The 15,284-nt window shown below is 46.0% G+C and overlaps 1 protein-coding gene across 2 annotated transcripts; it reads left to right on the top strand.

Annotated features, from left to right (window-relative positions):
* Window positions 1–110: 110 nt before the first annotated feature.
* LOC127592257 (apolipoprotein B-100-like) lies at window positions 111–14,897 on the top strand. Of its 2 annotated transcripts, XM_052052842.1 has the most exons (26): window positions 112–278; window positions 418–462; window positions 544–656; window positions 749–894; window positions 1,234–1,381; window positions 2,920–3,072; window positions 3,149–3,273; window positions 3,384–3,469; window positions 3,570–4,020; window positions 4,109–4,226; window positions 4,732–4,878; window positions 4,979–5,190; window positions 5,295–5,514; window positions 5,616–5,789; window positions 5,871–6,074; window positions 6,168–6,335; window positions 6,432–6,637; window positions 6,830–6,997; window positions 7,092–7,213; window positions 7,317–7,512; window positions 7,675–7,859; window positions 7,949–8,124; window positions 8,197–8,312; window positions 8,436–8,785; window positions 8,884–13,451; window positions 13,612–14,897. In XM_052052842.1, the coding sequence occupies exons 1-26, from the start codon at window positions 224–226 to the stop codon at window positions 14,662–14,664; spliced, it is 9,705 nt and encodes a 3,234-aa protein (XP_051908802.1). In that variant the 5' UTR covers window positions 112–223; the 3' UTR covers window positions 14,665–14,897. The 2 variants fall into 2 exon arrangements, with proteins under 2 accessions (XP_051908801.1, XP_051908802.1); XM_052052841.1 differs by having other exon boundaries at window positions 111–278; window positions 5,616–6,074.
* Window positions 14,898–15,284: the final 387 nt, after the last annotated feature.

The following is a 15,284-nucleotide window of genomic DNA, read 5'->3' on the forward strand; positions in this document are numbered from 1 at the left end:
TGACATCACATCTTATTTTGTGAAACATTTTACCTTTGGCCTGCAACAAGGACTAATCAGACTTTGGAACCGTGACAACACATTTGGAAGACCCTTAATCACGTCTGGTAAGACGGCAGATGTATAAAAGCCTTAAAATAAAGCACAAGGATGAGTCTTCGATGAAAGAGGAAGGCTCTTTTTTTTTTTTTTTAACCAAGGCTTCCAGGTTTCTGAGTCCAACATGGGATGGACGCGGATTTGTCTTTTGTTGCTTCTGGGCACATATACTCTTGCCCGTAAGTACTGTGATATTTAAAGATATTTTAACATAGGCAGTAGATATTTTATATTATCAACTATGTTGTAGAGACTTCATTGTCATCCTGAACTGAGTGAGTGCATTAATTTTTTTTGGGGGGGCGGTTATCTTTCCAGAGCAAGATGTCGGACGTGTGGACGAACAATCTCCAACATGCTTCTGTAAGTTGCCCCTTTATTCTCAAAAATGTAACTGGAGCAAAGTGTTGCTCAAGTCTAACTGACCGCTAATACACATTTCAGTGGCTAAAAGGTTGAGGCACTTCAGGCGCTTTGTGTACGACTACGAGGCTGAGACCTTCAACGGCGTTCCCGGATCCACCGACAACAAGAGCGGCCCCAAAATCTCCTGTCAAGTTCGTCTACGGGCCGGAACTAAAAATCTTTACCCTGTCCTGACTGCAGGGAAAGGTAAACGTGACTAAACGGCGATTCATCTACTGTGCAGGTTGAGCTTGATGTGCCTCAGACTTGCAGCTTCATCCTACGCACCCCAAATTGCTCTCTGAGTGAGATTTTTGCTGTGGATGACGATGGGAACGCACTGTACCGCCCCGCTGCTGGAAATCAGGCCTTCAAAGCCTCCATGGCCAAGTAAGTCTACTTCCCCATCTCGAAAACTGAAAACCAGCAGCTATTTTATCCAGAGAGAAGGATACTTTACATCACCCTAATTTATGTTTGTAATTTATAAGCCTCATTTAGAAGCCTTAAATCATTTATTAAAACATGCTTATACAGACTGACTTATGCATTGTCGTCTTCCACGGCCTTTTTTTTTGTTTTTTTTGTTTTTACAAACCTACATCAGCCCTGCTGTTCTGCCAGGGTCCTCAAAGTTATTATTATTTTCTCTATTATTGTTGCTGTCAATGTATATGTACTGACAAAGGTAGAATGAGGCTGTCGCTGATGATGCGTTCATGTCAAAAGGAACCCACTGAAGATCACACTTGAGGGACACACTGATGTGAAACTCTTCCCAGAGGAAGATGAGGCGCTCAACATCTTGAACATCAAGAGAGGAATTATGTCTTCTCTCCTTGTTCCCGTCATGGAAGAAGAGAGAAATAAGAAAATGGTGAGAAGGCCTGTTGTTGTTCTTTGAAAGTTCAGTTCTGTTTTCTGCAAAGAGTCATTCACCGAAAAACACATTGCGCAATGACTAGATAATCTGGAACAGTCATAGTTGATAAATGCACGTGGGCCACTTTGTGTTCCCACGTCAGCCGGCGGGGCAAAGTCCTAGATAACTTTATCTCTCCCGAGGCATCATCTGCTCATGTTATCCGGCCTATTGATTTGACAATTTGATCCAAGTAGAATAGTAAAAGAGAAAACATGTTTACCCATCCAGCTCTCAAATCTAACTCTGGATTGGATCCCATTGCATAGTCGATGACATAGGGGTGCCCAATATACAGTATGTCTATTGCGATAGATTGGTCCCAAGTCTATTGCAAAGGGGGGGGGGGGGTATTGGTGGGGTGGGGGAGGGGGTGTACGGGGGGGAGGCAAATTTATTTATGTTATTCATATGATATATTTTTGTTTTAGTACACATTGAACTCAGAGTATCCTACCAGTCTCACTGTCACAAAAAGTATTTTTTAAAAAAAGAAAAGAAAAAATCAAGTCACCTTTAACCTACAAAGACGTGACCTACATCACCGGAAGTTGTTAGCGGTCAGTAGTCTGGAATTGCAGCTAGCTATCAGAGCTTTTGCGATATATCTCATTTTAAAAATTATTATTATTATAATTATTCAATTTCATTTTTTCCGTGTACAATTCACCGAGGACACTGACAATGGATGTGAAGCATTTTAAAACGGTACACGTGAGCGAGGAAGTGCGTCACGTGCCTCGACGAAGGTAGACAGTAATTTCCTATTCACAACTCACCAACTCTTTTATTTTTCTGATTCGTTCAATTTATAGTCCATTAACATTTGCTTATGTTGTATAAAGTGCGACTTAAATGTCACATACCACACATTTTGTTCCTTTTATTTCACCTTAAGCGAGGGAAAAGTTGTGAGAGCAATTTCACTCCACGTCATTCTTCAGCAACCTGTCACATGGCACAGTCTGCCACTCAACTGAAATATTAATCAGGCGAATTAGGCTTTTCGTTGCATTATCACACCACCACTACTGAACAAGATACGTGATAGCTGTACTGCGGCACTTTCCGTAGAATGAGAGGTTGCCATTTGTTTGCATTCGAATTATGAGCATGTTTTGATTGTATCACTTGTTATCAATCTTTTGCTATGTGTGAGCATCCCAAATGTTGCCATGTTTGCCTTGGATCCATTGTCTTTGAATATATTACCTGACCAGAACACACAAAGTTAAATCCTCATTGATCTGTTTTAAGTACTCAGATTCCATCTTGCTAAATGTTGGCATATTAACAGCTGTTCACACTTTAGTTTGTCTTGGTGTGTTAGAAGTATATTTAGTGTGTCGAAATATTTCTGTTTCAATATCAGTCTATTATTAAAAAGAACAATCCATGAACTAAAAGAAAGAGAAACACCTTCAGCCATCATGCTGTATCGCCACTGACAGATTCTCCTCAATTTGAATGACTCTTACATCATTTCTATCCAGCCCACCGTGTACGGCATCTGCACCACCGACTTCACAGTCAACGCCAGAGGAGACATCGCCACCGACGTAACTATCAGCAGGGATCTTTCCAGCTGTGATGGCTTCAGCGCTCACAAACAGGCCAGCAGTCCCCTGGCTCTCCTTGCAGGAATGGTAAAAAGCCTCAAACTACCTTCTTAACCCCAAGTTGAGCCAATTTTTTTGTTTATTTCTGTCTTTCCATTTCCAGCAATATCCTTTGTCCAAGATGATCGGTAGCCACCAAACTTGCAACTACAAGTTTGACAACCAGAAGAAGCACATGACCAGTGGAACCTGTACAGAGAAGCATATTTTCCTGCCCCTCTCCCACAAGTAAGCGCACAAAATAATCCTAAACAAAAGGTATATACAACAAAAAAAAGTGTATTTTTGCTTTTTGCCATATTGTTCATTCATCTGCTGTAACTCTGTGTCCCACATAGGAACGAATATGGAATTTCCACTCTGGTGAAGCAGACTGTGACTCTGAGGGAGACGACCAAGATTAATGACAGAATCTTTGATCATAGTTAGTGTTTCCGTTTTTCAGAATGTGCTTTACTCTCTCCACCAATGTTCATTATCTGCAGCGTAATGGTTTGTGTGGGGGGGCGGGATTTTCTGAACAGATGAGGCTCTCCTGCGTTTCTTGCCAATGGACCATGTTGATGACAAGTCTCCTAAGCAATCTAAAGATGCTGCCATGACTGCAATGCAGCAGCTTAAGACTCTATCCCAGACCAGTAACGGCGAGCGGCGTGCATCCCTCTTCCACAAACTGGTTTCTGAACTGCGTGGCCTGAAGGCTGATATCCTGGGATCCGCTGCAGTTGAGATGATGGATATATCCGACTCGGTGACCATGCAAGCTCTTGTCCAATGCGGTACTCCAGAGTGCTCCGGCGCCATGCTGAGGGTCCTCGGGACCTTTGATAAATCTGCTCTTGAAGTCGACATGGCAGTTTATGCCCTTGCACTGATGCCTAACCCCTCACGCTTCATGGTCAAGGATCTTCTGGCCATGGCTCAGAACAGGAAGAGCAAGCCCATCATGTATGCCTTGAGTCATGTAGTCAGGAGGTAAGTAGACATCAGTAGCGGTGGCAGTTATGATGTGCTAGTCGATGATCTCTTGTGTAAAGAAATTAATCTAAAACTTTGTCACTAGGCTTTACCAGGCTGAGGGAAAAGTCACTCCGGAGATTACCGCTGTTTCGGACTTCACGGCTTCCCTTCTGGGCCCAGACTGCTCTGGCGAGAAAGACCTGACCTTCTTGACTTTGAGGGTGTGTAATCAAGTTTAAAACGCTTGACGGCAAGCTTAACTCATTCAGTACCAGTCAATTCTGGACCAAGTCTGAAAAGACGTTTAAAAACGTCTTTGGGAGTGAGTGAGTTAAACAGGTACACATGGATCCTACTGTGCAATATCCAATGAGGTAGACAAAAAAGGGTTTTCGTGCAGCCTCGGGAGAGGTGGCAAATCCAGGTTCAGAAAGTAAAAATATGCCACATTTTTGCTCTAGTTTTTACTAAACCGGCTGGTAAATGAGCTCTTGAGTAGAAGAATCTGACTGTGTTTTTAATTCCTCGACCTGGATTTGTCGAGAGAGTGCCTTGCTCAAGTTGGGTGAGTTGCCACTGAATTTGAATTCCACATAAATGCACAGAAGAATTCCAAAATCTTTCCGGAAATGTTCACAGATGACTGGAATTTGATTTATGGAGCTACAGAGTACGGACCAACGTTTCTGACTTTTCCTGACAATTTAATGTCAAATTTCTCTGCAGGTTGTCGGTAACATCGGAGATGTGATCGAAGTCGCCGACCCCGCCATTAAGAACACTTTACTGAAATGCATGAGACAACCTGCAACCACACTCGCTGTTCAGCTTGCTGCCATCCAGGCTTTCAGACGTATGGCTATGACAGATGAGGTAACAGGCAGCTGTCCGATGACATTTTTTCCCCCCTCGTTTTATCTTGAATCCTTGCAGTACATTTTGTCATACTGATCAACTTTCCTTTTCGGTACAGGTTCGCTCGAACCTCCAGCGGGTAAGCCAGTACCCAAAAGGTGCTGTGCAGAAACGTCTTGCAGCCTATCTGATTCTCATGAGAAATCCCCTCAATAGTGACATTGAGATGGTGAAGAAGATCCTGAAACAGGAGCAGAACGAGCAAGTCAAATCTTTCGTGACCTCCCACGTCTACAACATTATCTCCTCCGTTGATCCTGAGACCCGGAAGTAAGATTTATTTCGACTGAATAAACATATCCTTGATTATCAAACCAAAAACGATACAAATAGTTTGACATATATTTATTTGTGTCTTTGTTTATTTTCTTTAGGCTTGGCGAGAAGATAGCGGACGCTCTGCAGGACTATGTCGTGGAGACGCACCATGACTACACGACAAAGTCCCGCAACTACAAGCTGGGTTTGGCAAACGATAACATGCAGGCTAATTTCCAGGGCAATGTTATCTTTGACCCCAGCAACCAGCTGCCAAGAGAAGTCATGATGGAATCCACCCTAAAAATATTTGGCTACAACGTGGACATGTGGGAGGTGCGTCATTGTCACAATTGGCAAATGGCCGATGAATGATTTTGAAAACAACTTAAACCTTGGCTTTCGCTGTTTCCGAATCTTGCATTTGGTGCTGGTAGCTCGGAATCGAAGGAAAAGGCTCAGAGCCCTTGATTGAGGCGTTGTTTGGAAAGAACGGCTTCTTCCCAGACACATTGTCCAAGGCTCTTTACTGGGCCGAGAAGAAGGTGCCAATCAAGATGATGGAAATTCTGGAAAAGTGGGTTGCTCCATTGAAAGCAGGAGGACCGAAGGTATTTTGGGGCTTCACTTCTTTCCCTTTTACGCGACACAAACGTCACCTTTCAAGGATCCCAAATATTTGCTTCCCTCAGGTTCCCGAAGATCTTATGAGAGAAATTGTTCGCAATTTCAACAAGCTGGTAAAAGATTTGCAGAATCAAGAATCTCCAGAGGCCATGGCCTACCTGAAGATCATGGGAACCGAGTTTGGCCACATCAAGGCCAGCGATCTGAAGTTTCTCGCTGAAAATGCTAAAATGTACGCGGAGATTTTCCTGAAGCTTCTCCCGAAACAGGTATGACATATTTCTTCTTTCCTATCACGTTTATTTTTTTTAATTAAGGACAGCATGAGACCATTCATATTTCTTCTTTTTCCTTTCCATCAGCTTATGTCCAACCTCATGTCCGGCACTGACAATGAGATCTTTCTCCATTACATGTTCATGGATAACAAATTTGTCCTTCCAACCGCCACTGGCTTGCCTCTGACTTTTTCTCTGTCTGGCACGTTTGCTCCCGGAGCTAAGGGAGGACTTCGCATTTCCCCTGTCGCGGTATTTTCTCATTTCTATTCTCATCAAGAAGCCATTTATTATTGGATGTATCACATGGCCGCTACTGATTCAATATTTTGTTCCATTTAAACACAGAATGAACTGTTGTTCAAGCCATCTGTCGGCGTTGAGTTTGTGACCCAGATGGGCGTCCACGTCCCCGAATTTGTTGCCTCCGCTGTCGAGATGCACACCGGCTTGTACCACGAGAGCGAATTCAATGCTAATCTCGCCGTGGAGGCAAACCAAGTCAAGCTAACTATCCCGGCTGCGCGGGCCCCTGCAAAACTTTTGAGCGTCAGGTAAAACAAAATAAATGTGGTCAAAAGTGCATGCCCATGAATTCTTCAGCAATACAAAATATGAGTGCATTGTAGCTGATTATCCTCTGGAATAATATCGTGATTGTTGTTGTTGGACTTTTTGCCTGTCAGTCAGCGGGAGTTTATTTATTTATTTTTTTCAAAACGATTTATTTGATCTGTTTTGCAAAGCAATGCAGTGATGATTGTGGCCGATGGCAACGCTGCCGTAATCCCGCACAACACGAGTGAAATAAACTGTGACTCCCTCTTCGGATTCAAGTATTGCATGAAAAAACTTCAAGCTGATGTGCAGGGTAAAAGCGACGTGCCTTACTTCCCCATGGGTGGAGAGACGAGGTAAGTTGAAAAGGATGGAATGAAATGATTGAACCCCAAAGAGAAAGTTATTTTGTCAATCCAATGAACTAAAATGTTGTACTCTTCACCTCAGGTTTGGAATTGAAATCGAGCCTCAGGTCTCCTACACAGCGACCGTTGCGTACACGCTCCTCAAGGAAGGAAAAGATGGCCGCCAGAAGGTCGACTCCCTGAAGATGACTCTGAAAGCTGAAGGTATCGACGTTTAGAAAGACGCTAACCGCAAACTCTTTTATTCAGAGAATAATTCCCTCTTCTCTCAGCGTCACGTGAAACTATTTTTCTCCCGACCCCGCAGGGGATCAGGATTCCGAAGCTTCCGCAATCATGAAATACAACAGGAACGTCTTTACCAGCCAAATCCAGATACCCGTCTTGGATGTCGAAGCCGGGGTCAAGGTTGGCCTGACTGACAGCAGCAACAAAGGCAAAGCCCTCAGCCTTGAGATCTCCAACAAGAACGTGCCACAACTCACTCTCACCGGTCGCGCCCAGTGAGTAAAACAAACCACAAACTCAGAAACCTGACGAAGCCCCAATTCTGGACCAAGTCTTTTCAGACGTTTAAAAACGTCTTTGGGAGTGAATGGGTTAACCGTCATCTGTAGTTTTCTTGATCCACGCTCTCATTTGATATTTTCCAATCTATTTTCTAGACTGCGTTCCACAACTGGAGGCATGCTCCAGGTTCAGTTGGCTGCGCCCGCTCTGAAGACAGACGCTAGCATCTCTGCTACCATGACTGAAAGTGGCCTCAAAGGCCAAGAAATCACTTTGGAGCTCAAAAGTGATATGAATCTCCCCGAGACCTCATCGACTCAGTCAATCACGTTCAAATACGGTACGTCGTCCAAAAATATGCGCCGCCGGACTCATTTGTATGTGTTCATGCCGGAAGCTAAAAGATTCAATATTCTTTCTGCATTTCAGGCAATGATGAGGTTGAGGTTCAACTGCTTTCAAACATGAATGCTGAGACCAAAGTGCTGCTAGCTTATAGCGAAGCGCTCGAGGGCTGGCTCAATAAATTTGCCGAGGATGCTTTGGATCATCAGCTTGCCAGCACTGACATGAAACTGCGTCACGTCGTCAAAAAGACGCTCGAGGTGAGTTCGCTTGGGCTTAATATGCATTCAAACGTTTCAAAAAAAACAACAACAACTGTGCCTTCTCAATAGGCCAGCAACATCTGGATGAACAAAATTTCAGTTGACGTCCCCTATGTGGAGACTCTGAAGAAGAACATTGCAAAGGTGGAAATGCCTTCTATGCCCGAGAACCTATTCATGAATATGTAAGAAAAAAAAACACAATTTTCAAATTGTCAGACTTTTATCTAAATGCTAACACACATAAAAAAAAAAAAGACGACATCTCGCTGATAAAAACTGGTGTCTGTTTTTCATCCAATCGTCAGGGAAAGCAAATTCCGCTACCGGTTCAACAAGAACTTTGCGACCATCCGAATCCCGCTGCCGCTTGGAGGCAAATCCTCGGAGGAACTGTTCATCGCAACCAACGCAATCATCACGCCCCTGCTCGCGCCGCACCAGATCGTAATCCCCAAATTTAGCATCCCCTCTGAGCAAGAGCTCACCCTGCCGCTGATCGGAATGATGCATGCGTCCGCTAAGGTGAACAGCAACTATTACGATTGGGAGGCAACCGTGTCGGCGGGTAACAATACTGTGGACTCTCCAAACTATTTGGCCAAGTTCACGCTTCAGGCTACCAGTCCCATCAAACTTCTGGCTTTCACATCTGAGGGTAATTTGATTTTCTTTCTTTCAACAGGCATTAAAAAACATCAGCGATGTAGTGCTTAATGTCACTGTTTTTTTTAAACATTGTTGTTGTTTTTTCAGGAGCTGCAGAGGTAACCGATACAGATGAGAAAACGCTCAAATTCACCCTGAACGGCTCCCTGGAGCACACGTTTGTGAGTACGAGTGTTAACGCGGAGGAGACAATTGCCTTCGTCTCGGACGATGTGACGTCATCGGGAAAATACAACATCCATGCTGCCGCCCCGCTCGGTTTGCGGACGTCTCTGGACGTGACCAAGCGCCTCACGCTCGATTCCGCTAAGCTGTTGGGGGATATCAATGCGAATGGAAGTCTCACGATGGGATCTTTGAGCGCTAGCGCCACTTATCTCAACACCTTCTCATCTGACCGCGCAAAGAAGGAACTCAGGTCGGAGAGCACGCTGAGAGTGAGCTCGGAAATCCTGAAAATGACAAATGACATCAAGGCTGTATATGCAAATGAGAATCTGAACATGGAGTCGAACACGAACATTAACAGTCAGCCCGTTCAGCATTCGACGAACGTCAAGCTGAACTACAAGGACGCCGAGCTGAGCTTTTTCTCCAAATCGGTGAGCAAGGCCGGTCGGAGAACGCTTCAAAGCCAAGTTGAGTTCTCCGCCTCGGGAGCTCAAGCCAGCCTCCGTCTAGTAAATACAGCGGACGATACGGTAAACCGCGCCTACTCATTGCTCACCGGTTCCGTTAATCCCTCCGGCTTGGAGCTCAACGCCGATTCCTCCCTCAACGTCTTTTCAAGCCTCGCTTCTCACAAGGCAACGTTGACTCTGAACGCCAACGGTCTGACCGCCAGCTGCACCACGACTGCTCAGCGCAAGCGACTGACCTTTGAGAATATTTTCCACAGCGGGCTCGCCGCCGACGGCGCCACCTTGTCTCTCACCACCAAGGGAGGCGTTGGAGGGAATAACGTGGATTTGAATATCGAAGGGAAAATGGCACCCTCCGAAGTCTACCTCAATGGCGTCTTTAACGTCGACGTCTCGCCATTCAACACGAGGAACAGAATGAATTTCCGAGTCGGCGAAGATGGCCTCGTCGTCTCCGGCAACGTAGTCGGATCGCTGAACGAAATGAGGACGGAAAATTCCAATTCCCTTTCTGTGACGTCGAGATCTTTAACCCTCCACGCCAAGACGGCTCATTTCCTTAACGCCGGAAACTCCTACGCGCACGACATCACCGTTACCATGGAGCCGTTTACCGCCTCCGCTCTGATCAAAAATCACCTCAAGATCATGGAGATGGACTTTAACAACGACGCCCAGTTCAAAGCGCAGCCCTACGACGTGGAGCTGACGGGAACGCTGAAGGGAGGCTCGTCGGAGGACGAACTCAAGCATACGTATGAATTCAAGTTCGTGGACATGATCCTGTCCACAAAGTGCAACACCAACGGTCAACTACTTGGATCGCAGATAACGCACGCCGCCATTTTGGAGGTCGCAGGCCTGACTGTTAAATTCAGCCACGTCGCCGATTACAAATCTCGGTTTCTTCGTTTGGACGGCAAGGTCAATGCCGCCGCCGAGCCCTTCTCCCTAACCGTCGATGCCTTGCTCAACTCCGACGGCGGCGTGTCTTTTTACGGACAGCAGAGTGGCGATCTGTACAGTGAATTCCTCCTGAAAGCCCAACCCTTGCTTTTCACGCAGTCGTTCGAGTACAGAGGCTCGACCTCCCACGAGATCCGAGGCCTACCCGCCATCAAGACCGCCACGGACGTAAAACTCCGCAGCACCGTGAGCCTTCAAGAGCAAAGCCTTCACCTGAAGGTGAAATCGAAGCTAAACGACCACACTTTGGATCAGGAATTCGAGGCCTACAACAAAGCCGAGAGAATGGCGATTGACATGAGAGGGGCGGTCACCACGAACCTTTTTAGCGAAGCCGGCCAAGACTACAGCTTGTCTGGATTCGTCAAGTATGACAAGAACACCGACGGCCATCTCGTCCGCATCCCTTTCACCGAGCACATCCCCGCCGTGATCGAACGCGTCAAAAATACAGCCACGAGTCTGACCGACAACGGCGTCGACCTGCTGAAAGACGTCAACGCCAGGTATGAGATCGGTATGACGATGAAGGACAAAATATCCGAAATGAAGGAGTTCGCGGACAACTTTGACTTTAGCGTCTTCGTCCGAGACGTGAGAAAATGCTTCCACGCCGTTGAAAACGCCCTGACGAAGCTGACAACCAAGCTGCCGACGGAAAAAATCATCCGTGTGCTGAAATCCGTCACGGATGCTATCGCGGCTTGGATCAAGAAACATAACATCGCGAATAGGTTGGCGCTCATTTATCAAAAAATGGAGGAAATTCTGTCCAAATATGAAATTGAGAAGCTGATCGGAACAGTGATGGATGAAGTTGTCGAAATGATGAAGACGTATCAAGTGAGGGAAAAGATTAAATCCGTATTTGCCCTTCTTCGGTCATTTGACCCGCAGCCTTTGTTTCAAAGGTTTACGGGCCCTATTCGGGAGTTTGTGACTCATTTGTACTCCTTTGACTTCAAACAGATGATTGAAGACGTGAGGGATTACGTCTTGAGGATGGTGCGGAAAATACAGTCTTTCGATTATGACGCATTAACGCTGCGTCTCAAAGAAAAAATGACGGATATGAGCAAGGTTCCCTGTTTTGGAAAACTATACGGAGAGTTCCAAATCGACTCGCCGCATTACAAACTCAGGACGAGCGCAGATCTGGCGAACACCTCGGCGACGTCGCTCACGCCGGAGTTCAAAGTGAATTTTAATTCGCGGGCCACGTCGACTTTGAGGGCCCTCCAGTTCGCCGTAGATGCCGGCGCGCATTTGGCTCTACCCAAAATGAGCCGTCTGGCGATTTCAGAGTCCATTAAAATGGATCTGTCGTCCTTTAAAGTCGACCACAAAGGAATGATGACCGTCTACGGCCTGTCGGGTCAAGGCTCCGCTGACACGACGGCAAAGATCGCCCTCGAGTGGTATTCCGCCGAACTCGTCAACAACGTGTTCTTGGCCATGGAAGACGGACTCTCCGCAAGCGTCAACACAAACTTCGATCAAGACCTCAACGTGCCATCGCTCGACGTTTTCACTCACGTGTCGTCAACCCAAAAAAACAATCTCGCACTGGAAGCCGGCTCGGCAAAACTCAACGTGAACACTCTGGCCAATGCCAAATACGCAGTTGGGGATTTCTCAGACGAGGCGACTCACAACAGCGACGTTAACTTGGTCCTGGATCCGCACACGGCCAAAGTGACTTTCACCGGCGCTACAAACTGCAAAGGTTTCAAAAGCAATCAGAATGCGGTCGCCGAGATCTGCGTTTTCGGCCAGGCGTCGATCGATGCCAAAATCGAAACGGAAACACCCGTGATGAAGGCCAGCGTGTTTGACATGAAGTTCCAGGCTCGCCTTCAAGACCTGCAAATCGATTTCACCGCCTCCCATAACGCACAACTAATCGAAGGAACTCTTTCGAATTCCGCCCTGGCCTTGATAACGCCTAGCGAGCTCACGCTCGACACCAAGAATAAGGGAAATTCCAGGCTATTCCTTCCGTTCGTGCAGTCGGGAAAGATGGAGTTTGAGAATGACATTTCTGTGACGCTCAACTCTCAAGTGCAGCAGGCCAGCTGGACCGGAATGGCAAGAGTCAACCAAAACAAATACTCCCATTTCTTTAAAATGGATCACGGTGAAACGGAAATTCACCTCATGTGTCAGATTCACGCAGAAGCAAATCTTGACATCTTGCGGCAACCGATCACCATTCCTGAAATAGCGTTGCCATTTTATGGCACCCGGACACCGAAAGTGGACGACTTCTCACTGTGGGACGCCGCCGGCCTGGGGAATCTCCTGACGACAACTCAACAAACTTTTGACCTGAGCTCCAAGATGAAATACACAAAGAACCCGGAGACGTTCACCATCGATGTGAATGCCGATCCGCTCATCGATAGTCTCGTTTCGTCCTATGCCACAGCACAGGCAGAGTTTGAAAAATATTACACCGAATGGCCTAAAACATTGACGATTCCTGAATACACAGTCCCAGTGATCAATATTAGGATGTCAACATTCACCATTCCCCTCCCAGGCAGTAGTCTTGTCACAATGCCAGCTCTGCGGAAAATTCACAGCATCCGGATTCCAAAGATGGGCGATCTGATCCACGAGTTCACGATGAAAGCACCGATGATCACTTTCAAAAGCAATGCCAGCGTTCTCAATAAGAACAGCTTCCTGGTCAAACTCGATGCGTCCTCGTCTTCGGAGTGGGAGGTTCTGGCAGGGAAAATCGAGGGCACTGCCAATGTCAACTTAGTTCGGGGATTCAAGATGGCCTCCGTGCTGGTTGTAAAACATGCAGTGTTGGAAGGAAGCCATGACGGCGCCATCCTCTTAAGTTTTGAAAATATTGACGCCTCCGTCAGCAATTCCCTCAAGGTCAATCTTCCTTACGAAACCGTGGAAGTCCGCCAGGAGATGACGGGAAACCGTCTCGTTTTCTCTCTGTCCGCCCCATCTGCCGGTCTCGTCGGAGTTCAGGTGCAAACTGAGCACCCGGCACAAGCAAGAGCAAGACTCTATGGTCGCTACCCTGTAAGTCAAATTCTTTTTGGGGTTTGTTTGTTTTGAATCTTAGAGAAAAGAATGCATTCTTAACTCATTCACTCCCAAAGACGTTTTTAAACGTCTTTTCAGACTTGATCCAGGATTGGCTGGTACTGAATGAGTTAAATCTGGTTTTGTTGTTCCTCAGACTGCACCACAAACGGACGTCGATATCCTGGCCCTGAAGATGTCTGTGACGAATTCTGAGAAGCTGAATCTTCGGACTTCCTGGAACACGGAGATGCCATACGAGATGATGCTGGGACTGAAGAAGAACGTACCTGCGGCCGTTCAAGCGGTCATTACTCCTGCTGCCGCGACCTACGATCAACTCAACAGATACGCAAGACGCCTCGAGGGGACTCTGGAGCGGGTAAGGAAGCAAGGTACAGAGTTGTTGAATGAGGCTGTCGACAATCCCGCCGAGGTGATGACATCTGGTAAAAATCAGACCAATCGTATCGTTCGAAGATCGCAACAAAAAGTGGAGACTTTTCTCGAGGCCACGGTTATATTCCTGAGAGAAACCAAGTTCCGAATCCCAGGGTATCCGCAAAGACTGTCGGGCCTCGAGATCTATCAGAAATGGAGTACCGTTATTATTGACGCTTACGAGGAAGCGAATAGGAAGTTCTCAAAGTTCGTCTTTTCCGCGTTTATAGTAGCAACCGAAGCTTTTGAAGCCATTCCCGTCTCCGGAAGACACATTCTGAATGACTTTTTTGGAGCTTTTAGGAAAGTCTGCGACCAAGTTATTGCCACGATGCAAAAAGTGGGAGGGGACGTATTTGAAGATATTCCCTGGGATCTTTCTCAATTAAATCAAATGCTGCTCCCAATTCTAAGATTGCAAGATATAACGGAGGTCCCCGTTTTCTTGACCGACATGTACCAGGAAGCCATCGACTCCCGTACCTTTGCGAGTGTCTCTCAGCGCATCGAAACGATCCACCGCATAATCAGCGGCTATCTTCAAACCGTGGCGACAAAACTTCAAAACGTTCTGGATGACATTCCCGCCGAACAGCTTCGAGCGGACATAGAGTCCTCAATTGACGTGATGCTGAGACATCTGAATTCCTTCCACAGCAACGTCATTCGAATCCTAAAGGAGAATAGTCAAACTTTCGAAAAATTCATCAGAGTTGGTGACAGCGAGGTGGAGTTGGATATCCCTTTTCCCTTCGTCCCCCGGTTTTAACTAAACTCCAGCGGCTAACTACACTGTAGCGCCAGTTTTTTTTGTTGTTGTCACGGAAGGACCACTTCCAAGAAGGAAATACAAAACTGTACACTAAATGTCGCCTGTATCCGTGATATTATTAGACTGCCTTTTGTTTATTTTCACGCCATTGCGTATCGTGCGTCATTTGTATGTTGAGCTGTTCTATTTAAAACCTGTTTCCTGAATTAAAAACTGTTTTTAACTGCAAACTCCATCTACCCTCCATCTGCTTTCAGACGGTCTCAGTTTGTCTTTTAACAAATATACTTTTTTGATACAATTGTAATAATCTACAGAGAATGTTTAAAAAAAAAACTCTTTGGAAGAAACATTCCAACGCCTTTCTGCCGTACGCCTATTACCGGTAGTCATTTGTATCGTCAGGTCTAATTATAGTCGAACTCTGTATGAGTGACACATGCGCTCGAATCGCTGAACGATGGGAAAGAATACTGTACAGTCATTATTTTTAACTCATTCACTCCCAAAGACGTTTTTAAACGTCTTTTCAGACTTCGAACAGAATTGGCTGGTACTGAATGATTTAAATAGTTCCTGGTAAAAATAAGAAGCAGGAAAAACAAAAACATGGCAAC

The sequence above is a fragment of the Hippocampus zosterae genome, chromosome 19 (assembly GCF_025434085.1).
Source record: "Hippocampus zosterae strain Florida chromosome 19, ASM2543408v3, whole genome shotgun sequence".
NCBI lineage: Eukaryota > Metazoa > Chordata > Actinopteri > Syngnathiformes > Syngnathidae > Hippocampus > Hippocampus zosterae.